The sequence below is a fragment of the Diabrotica virgifera genome, chromosome 4, assembly GCF_917563875.1.
Source record: "Diabrotica virgifera virgifera chromosome 4, PGI_DIABVI_V3a".
Lineage (NCBI taxonomy): Eukaryota > Metazoa > Arthropoda > Insecta > Coleoptera > Chrysomelidae > Diabrotica > Diabrotica virgifera.
In genome coordinates, this window is record NC_065446.1 from 58,207,497 (window position 1) to 58,230,620 (window position 23,124).

A 23,124-nucleotide genomic window follows, 5' to 3' on the forward strand; every position below is an offset into this window, starting at 1 on the left:
TTTATTACCACATCGATAATTTTAACGGTATCTATCATAAAACCTTTTTACAATAATGTGGTAACCTTGTCGGACAATTTTCACGGGGCATATGCGCAGTCGGACGCGCCGAAGATGTCAATTTCCTGAAAATTTTTTATTTATTACCACAGATGTCATTTTTATTTTGTACTGTTCTTTTACATGTGTAATGCATATTGGATCACTTGTCGGACAAAAATAATGGGGCGTTTTGGTACAATTAAAAGAAAAAGTAATTTTTATGCATACAGGGTGTTTGGTAAAGAATGGGCCATAGCTTAACCTCAGGTTCCTGAGGTTAAAATAGGCCGATTTAAGCTAACTTACCTTAGTACAAAGTTTATAATAGCCGAGATACAGGGTGTCAAAGTTAAACTTTTTTTTTATTTATTATTGAATATTTCCTGATAGGTATGAGATAACAACATGAAATTTTATATCTGGGGGTTTCTTGAGTCGAGAAATCTAAATTTCTTACCAAAAATTATGCATTGCCCAGAGGGCGCCACATATGCCTTTCAGCACTCATTTATTACGTTCAATTTTTTTTATCCCTCACTCTGTATAATTTTGACATTAAAATTTTTATTTTCCTATTAGTTTTACTTAAAAAAGGTATACTTCTTTCATCTTCCTAAACTCAACCGTTTTCGAGATAAACGCATTTTAAATATGCGATACACCATCATTTTTAGCATAATATCATTGTAGTTACACCCAAAAAATAACTTAAAATTTATGAAAATAATAAATTTATTACCACATGGATAATTTTAACGGTATCTACCATAAAACCTTTTTTCAATAATGTGGTAACCTTGTCGGACAATTTTCACGGGGCATATGCGCAGTCGGACGCGCCGAAGATGTCAATTTCCTGAAAATTTTTTATTTATTACCACAGATGTTATTTTTATTTTGTACTGTTTTTTTACATGTGTAATGTATATTGGATCACTTGTCTGACAAAAATAATGGGGCGTTTTGGTACAATTTAAAAAAAAATTAATTTTTATACATTTTTGACTTCATATTAAATTACGTATTTTTCGGCTCATATTACCCGTATGCGCGCCAATGGTGAATATTAAATTCATTAAATGGTGAATATAAATATTAGATTTTTTGATTTAGAATATAACTACTTATAACGTGATACTTGTGTCGGAAATTTTTTTTAATTGGAAAAAAAAAACTACAGAACGATGTTTGTCGTTGTTCAAGGAGTATGTAAGCAAATATCAGATCACAATTTTTCTAAAATTTTCCCTCCTGTCGGAAAATTTTTTAAGAAAATTTTGGGTACAGCTCTACGTCATACCCTTTTAAATGTTTTACTTAGCGTGTGTACCAATTTTGAGCTAAATCGATTCAAAAATTACCGAGAAAACTCTTTTAAAATTTTTTGATATTACTTTCTCGTCGATAGCCTAAAAGAATTAAGTTTTCTGTTCGTTTGCCCCAAGATTTTTGTCAAACAATTACATTTTTTGTTTAAGAATATAATTACTTGTAACTTACTACCTTTGTCGGAAAAATGGTTGTAAAGATAAGGGATACACGAATCCAGCATAATTTAAAAGTATAGTTTATCAATAAAAATTAAATTTTTTGTCCGACTTTGGATTTGCCCCAATATTTTTGTCGGACACTTAGATTTTTTGATTTGGAATATAACTACTTATAACCTGATACTTGTGTCGGAAATTTTTTTTTATTTCGAGAAAAAAAAACTACAGAACGATATTTGTCGTTGTTCAAGGAGTATGTACGCAAATATCACATCAAAATTTTTCTAAAATTTTCCCTCTTGTCCGAAATTTTTTTGGGATAATTTTGGGTACAGCTCTACGTCATACCCTTTTAAATGTTTTACTTAGTGTGTGTACCAATTTTCAGCTAAATCGATTCAAAAATAACCGAGAAAAACTGTTTTAAAATATTTTTGGATAATACCTCCTCGTCCATAGCCTAAAAGAATTAAGTTTCCTGTTCGTTTGCCCCAACATTTTTGTCAGACAATTAAATTTTTTGTTTAAGAGTATAATTACTTGTATCCTACTACTTTTGTCGGAAAAATGGTTGTAAAGATAAGGGATGCACGAACCCAGAATAGTTTAAAAGTATAGTTTATTAATAAAAATTCAATTTTTTGTCCGACTTTGGATGTGCCCCACTATTTATGTCGGGCACTTAGATTTTTTGATTTGGAATATATAGTCCAGAGAAATAAGGTTTTTCTCGTGACACATCCCCCTCCAGGCCGAAACCAAATTTTTTGAGTAGTATGGACATCTATATTATTAACCTATATGTTTCCTGCAGCCGATTTTGATGATATACATAGTTATAAACAAATGAAGATCGAAAAACGGCAAATTATCGCTTTTTTCGTCTATTACCAAAAAGTTAAGCACTTTAAACAAATTTAAGAGTAAGAAACTCATAAATCGTATAAAAAACTTCAATATGGCATTCGCTGAATATGTCCAACCTTATTGGTTGCTTAGAAAATTGCAAAATAAATCATAAATATTGAGTTTTTATAAATATTCGTAACTTAGGTAAAAATTAACTTAGAATCTTCTTATTACGCGGAATGCCGAGACTTCTTGTACTTAAATTATATTTTAAATTTCAAAGCAATTGGTCAAATATTTTAAAAGTTATTTAATTTATTTTTCCCAAATTCATTTTTTTTGCAACACTATAAGTCAGAAAATTATGAGGTTACAATAATACTTCGGACAGTTTATGAAAGAAGAACATTTATACTATTACCTTAATTATAAATAAATGACAAAAAATAATTTTAAACAGTGTAAAATTATTTTGCAAAAACATGTCCATTTTTTGCTTACTTATAAAAAATTAGAATAACTTTTTAACCGTTACCCGTAGAAAAATTATTTTTTCATATTTAGAAAGACTGAATTTTTATACACATTTAGAAAGAAAAACAACTGTTCTAGGACATTTAGGGACAAAGTTAGCCCCCCCAATTTTTTAATTCACATGTTTTTGCAAAATTATTTTGCAATATCTATAATTATTTTTTGTAATTTTTTTTAAATTAAATTAATACTGTAAATTTTCTTCTTTCATAAACTATCCAAAATATTACTGTAACTTCATCATTTTCTGACTTACAATGTTGCAAAAAAAATTAATTTTGGATAAAAAAATTAAATAACTTTTAAACTATTTGACCAATTGCTTTGGAATTTAGGGTGTAATTTAAGCACCATAAGTCTCAGCATTCCATGTAATAAGAAGGTTCTAAGTTAATTTTTACATAAGTTATGAATATTTATAGAAACTCAAAATTTATGATTTATTTGGCAATTTTCTAAGTAACCAATAAGGATAGACATATTCAGCGAACGCCATATTGAAGATTTTATACGGTTTATGAGATTATTACTCTCAAATTTGTTTAAAATGCCCAATTTTTTAGTAAGAGACGAAAAAAGCGAAAATTTACCGTTTTTTGATCTTCATTTGTTTATAATTATGTATATCATCAAAATCGGCTGCAGGAAACATATAGGTTATTATTATAGATGACCATATTACTCGAAAAATTTGGTTTCAGCCTGGAGGGGGATGTGTCACCAACACGATATTTTTTTTCCTTATTTCTCTGAACTAATAACTACTTATAACCTGATACATGTGCTGAAATTTTTTTTTAATTCGATAAAAAAATACAGAACGATGTTTGTCGTTGTTCAAGGAGTATGTACACAAATTATCAGATCACAATTTTTCTAAAATTTTCCCTCTTGTCGGAAATTTTTTTAAGAAAATTTTGGGTTCCGATCTACGTCATACCATTTTAAATGCTTTACTTAGTGTGTGTACCAATTTTCAGCTAAATCGATTCAAAAGTAACCGAGAAACACTGTCTTAAAATTTTTTTTTGATAATACCTCCTCGTCGATAGCCTAAAAGAATTAAGTTTTCTGTTCGTTTGCCCCAACATTTTTGTCAGACAATTATATTTTTTGTTTAAGAATATAATTACTTGTAACCTACTACTTTTGTCGGAAAAATGGTTGTAAAGATAAGGGATACACGAACCCAGCATAATTTGAAAGTATACTTTACTAATAAAAATTAAATTTTTTGTCCGACTGTCGAGTTGCCCCAATATTTTTGTCCGACACTTTGATTTTTTGATTAAGAATATAATTACTTATAACCTACTAATGTTGTCGGAAAAATGGTTGTAAATAAAAAAATTTCAGGAAATTGACATCTTCGGCGCGTCCGACTGCGCATATGCCCCGTGAAAATTGTCCGACAAGGTTACCACATTATTGTAAAAATGTTTTATGGTAGATTCTGTTAAAATTAGCCATGTGGTAATAAATTTATTATTTTCATAAATTTGACATATTTAGCGTGTCCGACGCGTCATATGCCCCAATATTTTTGTCCGACAAAATTGTTTTCGTTGTTTATATGATAAAATCCATTGATTAAAATAGAATGACCAATGTGGTAATAAATTTTTTTCTTGCATAAAATTGACAACTTCGTCACCGCTTGACAGACAAACGCCCCACTACCATAATGCGCCAAGCTCAAAATTTGTCCGACTCCACCCAAATAACAAGTACAAAAAGTTTCAACGGTGTGGTCATAAATAATAATTGTATATGCGGGCCCAAGGCCTAATACCTATTCTAGATATGTAATATTATACTTAGATGTAAAAATTGTCTGGCTAATTGGTCTTTAACAAAGCCATCAAATTAAATTAAAAAAAAAGTGCAAGTAGCAAGTAGCTGAAATCCCAACCTGCTCATTTAATCCACACTCTAAATTTTTTTTGGGTCACCTACATATTTCTTACAGAAACCTGTTAGGATTTCTAAATTTTTTTTGGGTCGCCTACATATGTCTTACAGAAACCTGTTAGGATTTAACTGCATTGTAGTTTACTGTAACCACCTGTGGCATTTAACCCTTAATTTTTAGTAAGTCTTTTTACAGATAGATGTCGGGTGACTTCAAAATTTGGTCACTCTCTTTCCTCAACTGTCATCAATACGACTAACTTCACGCGTAACTTTGATACGAGAAATATAAAAAAATAATGATTGAAATCCAGATCCCGTAATAATTTTTGAGCGTTATAAAGTAAGCACACAGACATACATGTTTCTTTTTTTGTAAATAAAGCTTTAAATTACCGTATATTTCTCCTAGACTCTGCCGATAAGGTAGAGTCGTGTTGAGAAAATCTGACGTTCCTTTCAAAATTGTCATTTTTTGGAAGCACTGCGCACTGCACTGTTATTGTTTCGTTTGACATTTACAAAACCATAAAGATCAACTAAATAATTTTATATTTGCTGAAGTTATATTAAAACAATATGAAACCTGCTCTCGTAGCCGACGAAATGTTCCCAGAGGGTGCTGGACCGTACATGGATTTAGAAGAGGTGAACTTAATTTTATTATAATAGACATAACCTAACAAAACACTTTTTAGGCTGGAGGTTCTTCTGGTTTGTTAATGGATCTAACTGCTAACGAAAAAGCAGTTCATGCCGATTTCTTTAATGGTAAGTACGTTTTTCGCTTTTAATTCTATACTTTAATAACTGCTTACAAATGAATCACATGCACAGAAAAAGAAATTACAAAGAACACATTTCTGAAAACATTCAGTAACATCATATCCATATACAGAAATGAGGAAGTACTAAGAACAGCGGCCTTACAGGAGAGGAAACTTTTTAATTATGTTAAAAGTAAGAAGACTGTGGCCCGATAGGACAACGAGCAAGAGGAAGACAGAGATTTAGGTGCCAAGACAACTTAGAGAATGATTTAAATAAACTCTATTGGAATTAGAACATAGAGAAGAGTTGCCAGAGACAGAAGCAAATGGTGGATTGTTCTGAAGAAGGCTTTGGCTCATAAAGAGCTGTGACACCACTGATGATGAAGACTTGCATACTTGGGGCACATTATGAGAACCATACACTTTTCAGCAACTGATACTTGAAGGAAAAGGAACATCCATAAATTACGTCATTGAAAAGGGCGAGGGGGACTTTGCTTATTACGAGGGTATACAACAGGGAGGAGGGGCCCATGGGTGCACATCTGACGTCGTTTGATGTTCACGAATATAAATAATATACCTTATTTTAGAATTAAAAAGAATTATATTACTTTTATCACATACTTTTCATTTCGTTTTTATCACGCACAGCCTTAACCCTTAAACGCCCAAGGGTGGGTAAAAAATGTCCACCTGATGCGTATTCCCTTGTAAAATTTAAAAAAAATTATTTATTGTTAAAAAGACAGCCCTTTATCGAATGTTAATTTGGTTCTACCGATATTTTTGAGAATAAAAGTAATATCTTGAGTTAAATATGGGTGGGCACAAAAAGTACACCCTTGGTGAAACCTGTTAATAAAGGTTTCTATATTATTTCTTGTTGGTAGGAAGATAATCCATATAATTATCGACATATAATTACATAATCGACATAATTATCCGCCAATGAGGAGGCTGAAAGGAAGAATGTGGAGAAAATGGACAAATCTGAATTACTGGCTTTTACTGGCATATTAATTTTGATGTACATTGTAATTTTGTTGTAAGGTTTGTAAATTGTTTATATTAATATTTTAGAAAATGCTGCATTTATTAAGCATAAGATTCTTAAGTTTAATCCATTTCCAACAACTCTCAATAAATATATTAGCTATTTTCGAGGTGGACATTTTTTACCCACCCTTGGGCATACATGGAACCTAAAAAAGGTTGAGCGTTTAAGGGTTAATACATTGCCTGCCACATGCCTTTCTCAAAAAGTTTCATGGGGCACCACACCAAAAAAGTTGTTCCACTCTTGGAGGCCATGTCAGACAGATATCGTCCATGCCATTTCCAACTATCGAATGTGAAAAGTGGTACTTTTCAGGAGAGCAAAATAGCTCTTTGTTAGAGACTCGTATAAGATTGCTAACAAATTTGAACAGCGTATCATTTTTTTCTTTCCAAAATATCACATTCGTTACTTTGCTTTTTGTATTAATCAAAGATTTGTTTCGGTCCGATGATTCAAAGTAGCGAATGTATAACAGCCAATAACTGTATAATCAAATAATGAAAATCTGTTAAAATGAAAATCTGTTAAAATGAAATCATAAACAGCCTCACAAGAATTTCTTGGAAGCGATACTGAAACAAAATTCGCACAAATTGTAAACACATGCATTTTATTCTCCTCAGCAGTTTAGCATTTTCGACAGTTTACAGAATATGATTAAACAACTGTTGAATAAATTACAACACAAACTAACGAATGTGACACATTCAACATTTAGCGTTATACAAATATACATCATCATCAATGGTGCTACAGCTCTATGAAAGAGCCTTGACCTTCCCAAGTCTATCCTATCCATTGCCGACCGTTGCCAGTTTGCTGAGCCTATTTTTCTCCCATCCTCATCCACACCATCCTTCCATCTCAGTTTTGGCCTACCCCTATTTCCACTTCCCACAGATTGTGACATAAGGATTCTTCTATTCTTGTATAGACTGTACTCCTTGTACATAGTCTTCTATCCTAAGACTATGTACAAATATACATTTGGTTATATTTATACAAAACAAAAGTATCGTGGTTTCACAGATATAAATTCAATGAAAATTTTATAGTGCTCACTTGTTAGATCTCATCTTGATTTTTGTTCCTCTGTGTGGTCTCCATATTATCTAGTTCATAAAAATAAACTTGATAGAGTTCAGCATACCTTTCTCAGATATGTAGCTTATAAACAACATATATATTGTAGCTACACAGATTTTAATTTTTACAATGGGAAATAAGTCACAATGTTATTAAAAAATGATTTTTATTAACGTTTTGACGCCCAAATCGGGTGCCGTTGTCAAAATACAAAATACTACTAATACAAACAAAAATGTTGTTGCTTAGTAAAAAAATTCTTCTAATAATTTATTTAATTGGACTCATTTATATCGGCAATTCAGATACATATGATACATTTTAAAGTAGAAGACTTTAAAATGATATTGCCAATATTTATGAGTTGCGTTCCTGGGACGACTTTACTGAAAGATAGTTCATTCGATTACATGAAATCAACCCTAACTCAAGAATATCCGTCACAAAAAAAATTTATAGCATGTGATCTGTCTTTAAAAAGACAACCACATGCAACGTTGACATTAAAATTCTCGCGTTAGAGATCTCATAGTAAATCACGAGGGAAAACCAGGAAAAACCTCGTGATACTATCCCGACATCGTAAGTATTTGGTCTTACATTTAATTTACTCTCAAAATTAATACCAAATTCTGATTTTACTATAATTTTGTTTAAATTATAAATAATATCAATCATACATGGATATATATGTAATACTAAAATATAAAATATGTACTAACTCGACTATTGACTTACTAATTGTGGTATTTTCTTTCTATTGACTTCCTCTTTCAGTATGGGTATCCACATCCTACTGCATTCCACCGAGGAATTTGCGACACAATTGGTTTCGTTTAGCATAATTAGAGCTGCTTCTTTGATTTTTCTTTTTTTAAAAGAAAAATATTTTTTGAAGAGAACGACATAGAACGGGATCCTACAACATTCACAAGAAATAATACGAGGAAAATATCAATACCATACATAAAAGGGCTATCCGAGAAACTTAAAACAATAGGAAATAAATTCAACATTTCAACAACATTCAAAACAACCAACACATTGAGATCTATTCTATCTAAAACTAAACCTAACAATGAAGAAGAAAGGACAAAGAATTGTATTTATAAAATACCTTGTGAATGCGAACAGTTTTATATAGGTGAAACATCAAGACCATTAAACGTTAGAATAAGTGAACATCAATCTTATATTAAAAATAGAGAATTTGATAGATCTCAAATATGTCAACACGCATGGGATAATGAACATAGAGTTCAGTGGAGAGAGTCAAGTATAGTCCTGAAAGAAACAGATAGTAAAAAAAGAAAAATCAAAGAAGCAGCTCTAATTATGCTAAACGAAACCAATTGTGTCGCAAATTCCTCGGTGGAATGCAGTAGGATGTGGATACCCATACTGAAAGAGGAAGTCAATAGAAAGAAAATACCACAATTAGTAAGTCAATAGTCGAGTTAGTACATATTTTATATTTTAGTATTACTTATATATCCATGTATGATTGATATTATTTATAATTTAAACAAAATTATAGTAAAATCAGAATTTGGTATTAATTTTGAGAGTAAATTAAATGTAAGACCAAATACTTACGATGTCGGGATAGTATCACGAGGTTTTTCCTGGTTTTCCCTCGTGATTTACTATGAGATCTCTAACGCGAGAATTTTAATGTCAACGTTGCATGTGGTTGTCTTTTTAAAGACAGATCGCATGCTATGAATTTTTTTTGTGACGGATATTCTTGAGTTAGGGTTGATTTCAGGTAATCGAATGAACTATCTTTCAGTAAAGTCGTCCCAGGAACGCAACTCATAAATATTGGCAATATCATTTTAAAGTCTTCTACTTTAAAATGTATCATATGTATCTGAATTGCCGATATAAATGAGTCCAATTAAATAAATTATTAGAAGAATTTTTTTACTAAGCAACAACATTTTTGTTTGTATTAGTAGTATTTTGTATTTTGACAACGGCACCCGATTTGGGCGTCGAAACGTTAATAAAAATCATTTTTTAATAACATTGTGGCTTATTTCCCATTGTAAAAATGCCACAAGAAAATAGCTTCAGAACAACATTAAGCTACACAGATATTGAATTATTATTGAATATTACTTCATTAGAAACCCGTAGAAAAAGAAAAGATCTGACAATCTTATTCAACATTATTAATGGTAATAGTAGCTGTCCCGATCTTCTGTCAAAAATTGGTATTTTTGTACCTACTCAGCCAACAAGACTAACTCAAACTTTTCACATAAGCATTCATAGATATAACTATACTTACAACAATTTTTTACCACGAACACTTAGACTTGCGAATTCTCTAAATGACTTAAATATATTCTGCAATTCCTTGGATAGATTTAAAAACCATTTGTTGAACATACAATGTTAGTGATATAATTTCTATCAGCAATTTTTTAAGCTTAAACTTTGTTTTTTATATTGTAATGTTCTTTTTTCCTTTAACTTATTAGCTTTGTTATCCAATACATATTATAATGTTTGTTCTTTGTGTTGACACTGTTTATGGTTTTGCTTTTGTCTTTGTAATATTTTTTTTTTGTAATAATATTTTCTGAATTGGGCTTGCCCGTAAATAAATAAATAAATATAACCATTTTCGTCAATTTGTAGTCAACCAAATGAAAAAATGTTCATATTCGATGGTTTAAACAGCATATTTCCCGCGCTCCTAATCAAGCTACAATAACGAGAATGTGCCACAAGATGTATCACGTATAATGTGAGGGCAAGGTATCGAATCTGCAAAACCCGATTTTTCACATTAGATAGTTGGATATGGTAGGGACGAATGACTGAAGGAAATTTTTACGATGAGGCCATGTTGGTCATATATGACTGTCACGATAGCTTTTGAATACCCTTCTATCACTCAAAATTACGTGAGAGTATATGGATTTTTATATGCACTCTTGTTGTTGTGGTGTCCAGTGATGCTTGTGGCACTCCAAGAAAAAATAATAAAGAATTCAAACAAAAATAGTTTTTATTTTTGTCATTCAAAAGTGAAACAAAAACAGGAAAATATAAATTTATTACATGTGAATATTTTTAAAGCAGTCCATGCATATATAAGGTTGAATAGGACAACCACAGCAATAAGTCATTACTTTTTTCACCTTCTTTCTGGCTTCCGATCTTCCTAGAGAATCAATCAAATGCCTGCAACAAGGCTTGCAAATACGATGATTTTTTTTGTCTTTGGTCAATGCATGTCCTGTTTTTTTCATGAGTTCTATGTCTACCATTTGTTGAACCAGCTGTTCTCACCTTCGTATTTGCATGACAACGAATGACATGGCCTCTACCAAAATAAGTTTTTGGGCAGGCCAGATCAGTCACAATTGGGTGAAGATTTTAAATAAACAAAACTAATGTTTTTTATCATGCAATAATTTTTGCTGAAAACATGATAATCTAGACGTAAAAACCTTTCCCTATATCTTCTTTTTTGCTGTGGCTTGTATGAACTTTATTAGAAAATGCCTGTGGCCCCCCAGTGAAACAACGTTGTCACTCATATATGGCTGACATGGCATACAGCAAAAAATTTCTGTCAGTCAATTTTGGGTGACGTGGCAGGCAATGTGTTAAATAATATTTCTAGCAGTTTGGTACAGAATAAACAATAAAACATTGTTCTTTGTGTTTAAACAAACGTTTCTATACAGAATAACGTCTGGAAGTATTAAATATTAAACTGTTCATTTATTTACTGAATACTCCGTGTGAAACAATTCTACAAGAATGAATAAAAATAAAATACTCTATTCTATTTAGTTTTTTTTCCCTGAAAAATGGCTTTGGCAGAGCCAATTAGCCAGACTTGTTTGTGATTGATTGCAGATTCATGGTCATAAATTTCTTATTTCGTAAGTACTACAATATTATTTTTATTATACATAGGTACATTGTGTTGCTTTTTTTATTTTGTTTTTTAATTATTTTACTGTGTTTTTTATTATATATTTTAATTGGTGGTAAACTTTTTATTTTACTTTTCTATTTAGTTAGTACATTGTATTTATACTTAAAGAAATGGCATTGAAATCAAAACAAAATAAGTATCAAGGTTTATAAGATGCAGTTAAGAAAGCACAGGAACTCCGATAAAAGTGTTGTCTTTTGTCCAAATAAAGCTAATTAGTTGTACAGTGAATTGAGAGAAAAAAGTACTCAGATATTAATGAGCTACAGCTACATAGTAATACTGATTTGGATACATTCGTAAATAAACTTTGAGACCTAACTTTAAAAAATCCAGAAATAGCATGAAATTAAAAAAAATCACTAAAAAGGGGGGTGGTCATGAGTTGCAATTTCAACGTCGGTATGAGGGGAGGGCAACTGTAAATGACGCTTTACGACGGAAGGGGGGGAGGGTATTAAAAACTCCAAACATTTTACGACATATTTTATGGATGTTCCCAAAGATAGAGGGTAAGAGAGGTCTAGGATGAAAAAAGATGATAATTATTTAATCCTGACTAACATCTCACCGACAAGAGAATGTATAGTGGATGCCTACGCAGAAATGCACGGCAGCTTAAGAAGAAGAAGATATGGATATAGCTGTATACTGTGTATGAATCTAAGTACTTAAGAATACTGTGGATGATGAAAATAGCAGTCTAATCCAAGAAAGTTTTCAAACTATTTGTGTTTAAAGAATTACTGTAGTTACTATTGTAATGGGAATCAAAACACAGGGTTAGCATTTATTTACTGACTTTTATAAGAGACCCTATGCCTAAAACAAAACTGGTAAGTATTTAGAGTAAAAAAGAATAATTCCAGGAATCTTTTCTGGTAAGGAAAAGTGACATGCATTCCCAGCGCCACACAAGCTTTATGAGGATTACAGTTGCAGCTTATTTCACTTTTTGGCTGAACTTGTTCCTAATTTTACTCTACACATAGTCGAGAATACTTTACTTGCTTTTTGTTTTTTAAAAGTTGTCTTTGTTTCTTTGCTGGTTTCATTACAAGATGTTTAATAGTTATTCATTCATTCCGTGTTATTTCAACATCTACTTCTGTTAGGATTGGTACTTTTGTAACTTTTTGTTGAACATTTGTGTAATTATTTTTTGAAATTTCCTGGATATATTCATCCTACTGTTTACTTGTTAGTTTTTTATGAGGCATCCATCTGGACACAACTATATACTAGGTCATGGTCAGAGTTTAAATTTGCCTTAAGATATGTGTTTGGAGACTGAATACTGTTTTGAAAACGTTTCCTGATCATTACTTATTCTATTTGATTTCATGCAATCTTTTCTGGTGTTTCCACATTTGATCTCCACATAAATAAGCGGTGAGAAGCAAGATCAAAGGTGTTTATAACAATTGTTTTGTGACAAAACTACAAAAGCCCGATACCTCTTTCATTTGTTACACCAACTACATCTTCCCTATGTGTATTTCCGAGTTTTGCATTAAAGTCACACATTAATATGGAAACGCTGGATAGCTTAAGTCTGAATAATATGAAGTCTAAATTTCAATTATGTTGTAGTACTGGAGCAAAAGATTTGACATTCCTTTTATGTTCTCATGTCTCGTATCATAATCATACAGCCAACTGAATACGTAATAAATTTAAGTTTATGTACTTTAACCAACTCGTATAACTCTGGCCAAAGCATTTCAGCATTCTATGCTATATTTCTTTTCTTCACACATTGAATGGCACGTGAGTTGTATTTAACTCACACCCTGTTTGGCCCAGGCGTTGTGAGTTAAATATAATTCACATTAACATTGAGCATCTGAACGTGAAGCTGAAGGCAAAAACAAAAAATTTTAATGTGGCGGTTAATGTGTTAAGCTACAGTTTTATATTTTTATATATTTTTTGTCCTCTTTTATTGTAGTACATATAGCACATTGTTTAATAAATTCTCAAAGTTCATATCGTCAGATTTAGATTAACCTCACATAAGAATCCTTTCTCATTACTATTGTACTTTGCAGGTAGAATTGTGGAACTGGCTTCCTCAGATCGCTACAATTGATATCACTCCAAATTGTATTCTTTTACGCACTCCGAATTCAAGTACATCTTATCTGTGAAACCAGTCATTAGGTTTTCCAATTATAAATAAAATTGTTTAATTTGTCAATGATAATTTAGTCTTAACTTGCGTGTATTGTATGCTTTTCCATTAAGATGTGCACATAATTTTTGGTTTTTTCCAGTGTCACCCGTTTCTTATACAAACTTTGTATGTAATCATTTAACTTTTAGAAGCACTTTTCAAACAAACAAGCCTTCCTAAAATCGATTCATTTTTCCCCATCAAATTCCAGATGTTAATAAATAAAACTTTTACTGTAAAAAAATAAACTTCTGTATTTGTTTCAGATTTTGAAGATCTTTATGACGACGAAGATCTACAATAAGCACCTTTACATAGAAATTGGTTAAAAAGAAATAAGTCATTTGCCCAATTATTTTTTTATTCAACGGAACATTTTACAATTTGTAATTACCAAGTACTGTCAAAGTCTTTACCAAAAGTTATGTTTGTAGTAAATCACAGTTTAAAAGATGTAATTTTGTAAAAATTTAGTTGTACTACATTTTGTTGTTATAGTTAATGTATATTAAATAAAAAGCTAATCTAAAAATGGCATCTATTTGTCATTTATCCTATAATATATGCAACAGCCTGGATATAATACAGGCAACATAAAGGTCAAACAGCATTTCAAGTTAAAATAGTTGATATGCTGTCTCACGTTATTTAACAAATCAGGAGCTAAATTGAAGTAACAATTATTTCTATAAAAAAATCTTAACACTGTTATGTTAATCAGTTTTAAAAAAATAAGTATTCAATTGCGGTCTTCTAAGTCAGCTCCTGAGTCTGGTTATAAAACTGGACGATTCATTTAACTTTAAATTAACAAATTGGTTGTGCAGAAAAGGTTTACATTAAAGTGATGTGGATGCTATTTCCATATAAATAGTTTAATAACATAAGATACGCAGACACACGGTGGTATTCGCTGACAGTTCTGAAGCCTTCCAAGAGTTAATGAACAGAATCACAGAAGTCAGTCAGAGATATGACCTTTCACTAAACACTAAGAAGACAAAATGATGACCTCTAAGAAGGCAAGGGCGGTCATAAGGGGGGGGGGGGCATGCCCCCCCCCCAAAGGTGGCAATGCACCTTAAATAAACTTGTCTAGTAACACAGGATAATGTTATGTTAATATATTTTAAATTATTGATGGATTCGACCGTTACTTGATGGAAGTTCATTTTATCTAACAATAAAAAACTGAAAACGTTTGTTTTCTATACTTCCACAAAATTTATTATATCTAAGTGACTACAGCTGTTTCGGCGGAGTGCCTTTCTCAAGTAATATAGTTTACAATGTGTTTGCCTTTTTAATCTTCAACTGAAGAGGTTGAGGAGTGGGGAGCTGTTTGTCTCAACTCCCACTCCTCAACCTCTTCAGTTGAAGATTAAAAAGGCAAACACATTGTAAACTATATTACTTGAGAAAGGCACTCCGCCGAAACAGCTGTAGTCACTTAGATATAATAAATTTTGTGGAAGTATAGAAAACAAACGTTTTCAGTTTTTTATTGTTAGATATTTTAAATTATTTACTTTGTAAATTAATTATTTTGAATGGATTCACATACGGATTTTGAAATACCTAGATACTGCAATCTGTAATAATGATAATTAATCATAATGCCTGTCTCTTCAACTCTGGTTACGCCAATGCAAGTGCATCGCCTCCCGCGCGAATCCCGACACCGGCGACGTCCAGTGTAGAAACAGAAACATAAGAATGCCTATGTACATATTTTTTATGGAAGTTATATAGTTGTGTATTGTGTAGAAATTTGAACGTTCTGAAGTATCTATCGTCTACCCGATATACACTATCGTATCGTAGTTATAGAGGTGACATAGGTGCAGTGCACTATATATATATTGCCGGATTGTAATCATCATTTTATTCCAGGGTGACAGGTGAGTAAAAATCCATAGATAGGCTAGGAATAATTTTCTGTTTGCTAACGGAACGAATACATCAGCAATGAGTAAATAATACTCTGCAGTTTTCTCTCGTCCAGCGCAGATGTTCGCTATATAGGATGCTATTTCGAAATACAAAAGTTAATAGATTCCGATTTGAACGAAAAGTGACTGCAAATTATTATTAGGCTCAAATTAAAAAACCTGGGCATATCCATCTCTCGTTTGGCCGGAATCACAAATGTTCTTTTTTTTTCAGAAAATGAAGAGGACAAACAATACGAATACGTTGAATTCGTATTTTTCTGTTGTTAAGAAGAAAGTAATTAAAGATGTGGGTGATAATGGGTCATCCCGGTCATCTTCCTCATTGTCTTCTCAACAGAATCTCGTAGTGCCAGAACGACTTACAACAGTATCAACATTACAAACATCAGCTAATAATGAAAATACTCTAAAGCAAGTCGCTGTAGAAAAGTCCAATGAAGTTAGTAACTACGACATTGGTCGAGTTGTTGATGGTTTGAGTGGTTTGGGAGACTTTCAAAAATATAATTATTTGAAAAATACGTGGGTTCCGGAAAAAAACTACTCATTTCCATTTTCTGAACATAACAAAAATAACAAGTTAGTTAAGCGGTACTTGAGATACGATCATCTCCAAAAATATAACTGGATTGCGTTTTCGGACTTGAAGAAAGGACTTTTTTGTAAGCACTGTGCTATCTTCGCAAATTCAGGTGGTAAAAATAAAGCAACAAGTTTGCAAAGTTTGGTTACCACACCAGTTACAAAATTTGCAAAATTATTTGGAATGGATGGTGTGCTAGATAAACATAATACAAATCGATATCACATTGAAGCGGTTTTATCGAGCGATAATTTTATAAAATGTTACGAAAACCGATCTTTAGATATAAGAAATATATAATCAAATTTGATAGATAGTGCTCGAGCCAGGCAGATAGAGGATAATCGAAATCGGCTCAAACCAATCATTCGATCTATAATTTTTTTAGCCAAACAATGTATACCTTTCCGTGGCCATAGAGATGACGGGCCATTGTTAGAAGAAAGCAATGTGACAAATAATGAGGGAAACTTCCGAGAGCTTCTTCGATTCAGAATCGAAGCAGGAGACAAAACTTTAGAAGAGCATTTAAGAAACACGTCGTCACGTGCCACATATATTAGCAAAAGAACGCAAAATGAGTTGATTGAATGTTGTAAAGACGAAATTTTGTCTGTTATCGTGAAAAAAATTAGTGATGCTAAATATTACAGCATTATGTTTGACGAAACTACTGACATAGCACATGTTTCCCAAATGTCGATTGTTATTAGATACTTAGAAGGTAACAACGTGCGGGAGGATTTTGTGTCATTCATAGATTGTCATTCTGAGAACTATGAGCTCAGTCCCGATACGTTGGAACCGGTTTTGAATGGTACTATTTTAGGAAAATCAGTGATAAAACAAGTTCAAAAATTTCGTTTACCATTGGAAAATTGTGTAGGAATTTGTACAGACGGATGCAGCGTAATGACATCAAAACAACAAGGAGCCGTCCAAGAAATTCAAAAAGAAATGAATATAGCTGTACGATGTCCATGTTTCAATCATGCTTTAAATTTGAGTTTGTCGAAATCATCAAACGTTCAATGTGTGAGAAATGCTGTAGGGGTAATGAAGGAAATAATATATTTTTTCAAAGCCTCTTCTAAACGCAATTATGTCCTCAAACAAACATTGGGTGATCAGCTCTCTGGATTGTGTGAAACGCGATGGGTAGAACGGCACGACTCCGTTCTGCAGTTTAAAGCATCGATTGAAAAAATTTTGCAAGCTTTGAATTTGATTTCCGAATGGAACGAAAGAGAATCTTCCAGTAAAGCTAGGACGCATATACTTGCGATCTCATCAAATTGCAGCTTTATCACTTTGTTTTGTCTAAATGAAGTACTCGCAATAACGTTACCTCTGAGCAAATTATTGCAAACAAAAAATTTGGCTATAAGCTCTACACATAATGCTGTTCTAAATACGCTGCTTGTTTTGAAAGACAAACGCAACAATGCATAAACAAATTTCAATGCTTTGCTTAAAGAAATAATGCCATGTCTAGAAAATTTGAATATAGATTTATGTATTCCAAGAGTGAATAAATTCATGAAAAATCGACCTAATCCAGATATTCATTCCTCCACAGAATACTTTCGAATAACGATATATATTCCTTTACTTGAAAGTATCATTTCCGACATTGAGTGTCGTTTCCAGCAAGAAACCATGGATGTATTTAATCTGCAAATATGTGTTCCTGCTATATTAATTCATTCAAATGAAGATGACATCCATTCCGCCGTAGAAATTTTGATTGCAAAATATGGAAGTTTGTTTGAGACAGTTAGAGACGGGCTGAAGTCAACTTTTATTGCAGAGCTACATTTATGGAAAATGAGATGGAAACACAGCAAAGAATCGGAAATTCCGAGCGATGATCTAAATGCTCTCATACAATGTGATGAAATGATGTATCCAATCATTAATAAAATTTTAAAAATATTGTGTACTCTTCCAGTAAGTGTTGCATCTGCAGAGAGGAGTTTTTCAGGACTGAGAAGACTTAAGAGTTGGCTGAGGGCCAATATGGGTGAAGAACGGTTAACTGGCTTTGCACTAATGCATGTCCACAAGGACATTGTTATTAACGAAGACAATATAATAGAACGTTTCGCTAAAATTGGAGTGAGCCGAAACATAGAGTTCGTCATGTAGGGCCGGTTGTTCGAACGCTAATCAACAATGATCATTATCAAATATTTAATTACTGGCACCAAAACTGCCAATGTCAACTTTGTTTGTGTTGCTGAAAACATAATTAATTACAATTATGATATTTATTATTAATTATGTTAATAATTATTGTTATATTAATTGATTATAGACTCCACAGACTTTTTAACAACCCAAAAAAAGTTGACATTGACAGTAATTAATTATTTGATAATGATCATTGTTGATTAGCGTTCGAACAACCGGCCCTTAGAGTATTAGTTTTTTGTTTATAATTTCATTTCATTCGAGTTATTGTTATTTTCTCTTTTCAATATATAAAACATCCCATTCTGCGTTTTGTGTCTGTATTGAAATTGAGAGCTAATATATAATTGTACAAAATGCCCCCCCCCCCCTGAATTAAGATATATGACCGCCCTTGTAAGAAGGAACAGCAATTTGGACAAATCAGTGTGAACGGCCAACAAATAGAAAGAGTAAAAACATACACCTACCTTGATACGAATGTCAATTAAAATTGTGACCATTCCATAGAAATCAAATGTAGGATAGATAAAGCAAGTTCTGCATTTAAAAAAATGGCTAAGTTATTCAAATGTCAGGAATTATTAATATCCATAAAAATCAGGTTACTACAATGTTATATCTTTCCTATACTGTTGTACGGAGTTGAGTTGTGGACTCTCACAGACGCCACCTGCAAGAAAATTGAGGCTTTTGAAATGTGACTTTATCGTCGAATCCTGAAGATATCTTATACCGACCACGTTACTAATCAGGGTGTTTTGTTGAGAATGCAAAAATAAAAAGAACTGTTAGCAGGGGCGTCATTTGATAGGGGGCAGGGGGGGCATAGGCCCCCCCCTGACCCTGAAAATTACTGAAATTTACAAAAAATAGATCAATTTTGTATTATGTTTGCATATAAATGTATTGTATATATATATTGCTTGCCCCCCCCTATCAAAATTTCAAATGACGCTCCTGACTGTTAGCTACAATAAAAACAGCCAAAATCAAATACCTCGGTCAGATGACGAGGAACAGTGAAATATATGGACTGCTGCAATTAATCTTGCAGGGAAAAGAAGAAAGAAAATGAGAATAAGCGATCGCGATTCATCTGAAGCAAACAAGTGAATCAGCACATACTTGTCGCGGTCGGTTGGCGATCAAAAATTGTGCAGCGTTCTTACGGCGATCGCGGCGTGTTCATTCTAAAATATGTATAGAAACGGTCTCATCTCTGCGAAGATCCGGGTACAATTTATGAAATTCACCTTATTGCTTGAGCCTCAGGTTAATATCATGTACCCAAACATCTCTTCTTTTTCTGCAAAATAAACTGCATAAATATCTTCATTTGTAAATGGAAAACAATAGAACCTTTACGCATACCTTTTATTCCATTTTTTTTCTTTATCAATTTTTCTTTATCTTTATAACAATACTGCAACAACCAGTAGGTACTTCTTGTACTTGTAAATCGCTCATTTTATACACTATATACGCCAGTCAATGGGAGCATGAATAGGATATTACCTCCGAATTCTATCCTACTGCATGGATTTTAATGAAATTTTGGGCCTAGCCTCTACTTATCTCCTAACTCAAAGTCTACCCTATGCCGATATGTACTTTTATCTTAGGGGTGGTTCCCAGACTCTAAACCATATAACAACATCCCATGGCCTGTGCTTTTTCTTCTTAAGGTGCCATACATTTCTGTGTAGGCTTCCACTGTAAGCTGTCTTGTCTGGTCAGATGTTAGATAGTCAGGATTAAATAATTCTGTTTTTAGCAGCATTATGAAGCATTTCATAGCTGTGGATTCCTGTCCATTGGCGAATATTACACAGCCATGACATCTTTTTACGTCCCAGACCTCTCTTACCCACTATCTTCCCACTATTCAAATAGACGGAGAGCTAGCGCTGAAAAATCTCTTTGAATTTACTAAAGCTAAATTTTTCACAGTTGATTATTGTGATTCTGTAGATAAACATACTGCGGTAGGTCAAGCGAAACGTAGAACAGGGGTTACTGAGAGGGTATCAAAGTTGCTTTCCTACGAAGGTAATTAAATATATTTACTAAGGCTGAAAATCAGTACACACGTTCTAAATTGAATATAAATAAAAGTTATTATAGTCGGTCAGCTGTATGGCGGGACAGAGCCGGTCGGTCGGCCCCAATGAATGTACAGGGTTATTCACTATATTTTGACCCCCTTGTAAACTGCTTTATTTAGAGAATTAGAAAAAAAATTAAAATACAAAAGTTATTCGATTTTTTAATTATGATTTTTTGACATATATATCGTACTAGTGACGTCATCCATCTGGGCGTGATGACGTAATCGACTATTTTTTTAAATGAGAATAGGGGTCGTGTGCTAGCTCATTTGAAAGGTTATTCAATTCTCTATACAGTACTATAAACATTAAGATCATTATTTATACAGGGTGTCCAAAAAAATTTTTGAATTATTAATTAAACAATTAATTTAATTAAAAAAATTTTTTGGACATCCTGTATAATTATTCATGTTAATGTTTATATTACTGAATGGGGAATTGAATAGGGACCTTTCAAATGAGCTAGCACTCGACCCCTATTCCCATTTAAAAAAATTGTCGATTACGTCATCACGCCCAAATGGATGACGTCACTAGTACGATATATATGTCAAAAAATCATAATTTAAAAATCGAATAACTTTGTATTTTACATTTTTTTCTAATTCTGTAAATAAAGCAGTTTACAAGGGGGTCAAAATATAGTGAATAACCCTGTACATTCACTGGGGCCGACCGACCGGCTCTGTCCCGTCATACAGCTGACCGACTATAATAACTTTTATTTATATTTAATTTAGAATGTGTGTACTGATTTTCAGCCTTAGTAAATGGATTTAATTACCTTCGTAGGAAAGCAACTTTGATACTATCTCAGTAACCCCTGTTCTACGTTTCGCTTGACCGACCGCAGTATGTTTTTCTACACAATCACGGTAATCAACTGTGAAAAAACTAGCTTTAGTAAATTCAAAGAGATTTTTCAGCGCTGCCTCTTGGACTAAAATGGGGACTGAGTCAGATACAATCACGTGACTGCGGAGAACCTCACCAATAGAGCATCTATGACATTAATGCCACAAATTTCCGCCTTTAAAAAGTTTTTTCTATAGAAATAATTATAAACTCCCACCAATAATACAAGTTCTTGTATCTGAAGTAAATAAGAAATTAAGGTGATATGAATTTATATTTGCACAGGATCAAACCCAAATACATGTAGATTGATAGCACATAATATATCACATAGTGAACAAATAAAACAACATAGACAAGACGTGTCTTGTATAGGTACGCAATGAACTACTAATGGTTATTAAAATCTGTATTGCATAAACGTGGCTGATACAGCTTTCAAACAACATCCACATCTTTTGTATACACATAAAAAATTCTTAACCTAATAATAAAAATTTGAAAATCAAACATGAATTTATAAGACTCAATAACCTATATTATACCATATTTAACAAAAACTGCTTTAATTCAAACATATATACAAAAATAATTACAAATACTTCGTGTTACATGCTTTGTTTCAAATATGTACAGTTCCACAATGTGGAAAAATAGAAAAGATGAATCATGGAGTATATCAACAACAATGTTAATGATGATAGTCGCACATTTCCTACAATAAATTTATTTTTTGTTGTGTTAGTGTATCTATGCTTGCCTATCATAAGTTAGCGGTTGGAGATTATAAATTATATAAGGGGGTTAGGTTATTATTCTGGGCAATAACCCAACCTAAACATGGTATTCATAGTAGCTATGCTGAGTGCAGTAATGTATTGCAAGTAAAAACTTTATATTAGTCATTAGTATGTGCCAAGATTAGCAAGGTACAGTTGATCCACTGGATCTTTGCACATTGTCATCATTTGTATTATTCGCTCTGAGCTTCGCTGGTATCGCCAACTAGCGGATTACTAATGCAACTTCGGCTGGAAATTTAATGAGAAAAGTATTGCGAATAATATCAAATAATTATTGTCTATTACATATATGATTTTAATAAAATATATATATTTTTTAAACATTTTATTGGTATTTTATGTAATTAACCTTCTTCTTCTTCTTGTAGTGCCTATCCGTTTCGGATGTTGGCGACCATCATGGCAATCTGTACTTTGCACACTGCTGCTCTGAAAAGATTTGTAGTTGTTGTGTTGAACCACGTACGTAGATTTTTCAGCCACGAAATCCTTCGCCTTCCTGGTCCTCGCTTTCCCTATACTTTTCCCTGCAAGACCAGTTGCAGCAGTCCATATCTTTCACTGTTCCTCATGATGTGACCGAGGTATTCGATTTTGGCTGTTTTTATTTTGATTAACAGCTCTTTTTCTTTTTGCATTCTCAGCAAAACACCCTCATTAGTAATGTGGTCGGTATAAGATATCTTCAGGATTCGACGATTCGTAATTAACCTAATGCTGGAATATTAGTTTA

The 23,124-nt window shown here is 32.5% G+C and overlaps 1 protein-coding gene across 1 annotated transcript; it reads left to right on the top strand.

Annotated features, from left to right (window-relative positions):
* Window positions 1-5,305: 5,305 nt before the first annotated feature.
* On the top strand, window positions 5,306-14,423 carry LOC114332275 (COP9 signalosome complex subunit 9). The gene is made up of 3 exons (XM_028282050.2): window positions 5,306-5,474; window positions 5,525-5,597; window positions 14,155-14,423. The coding sequence occupies exons 1-3, from the start codon at window positions 5,406-5,408 to the stop codon at window positions 14,190-14,192; spliced, it is 180 nt and encodes a 59-aa protein (XP_028137851.1). The 5' UTR covers window positions 5,306-5,405; the 3' UTR covers window positions 14,193-14,423.
* Window positions 14,424-23,124: the final 8,701 nt, after the last annotated feature.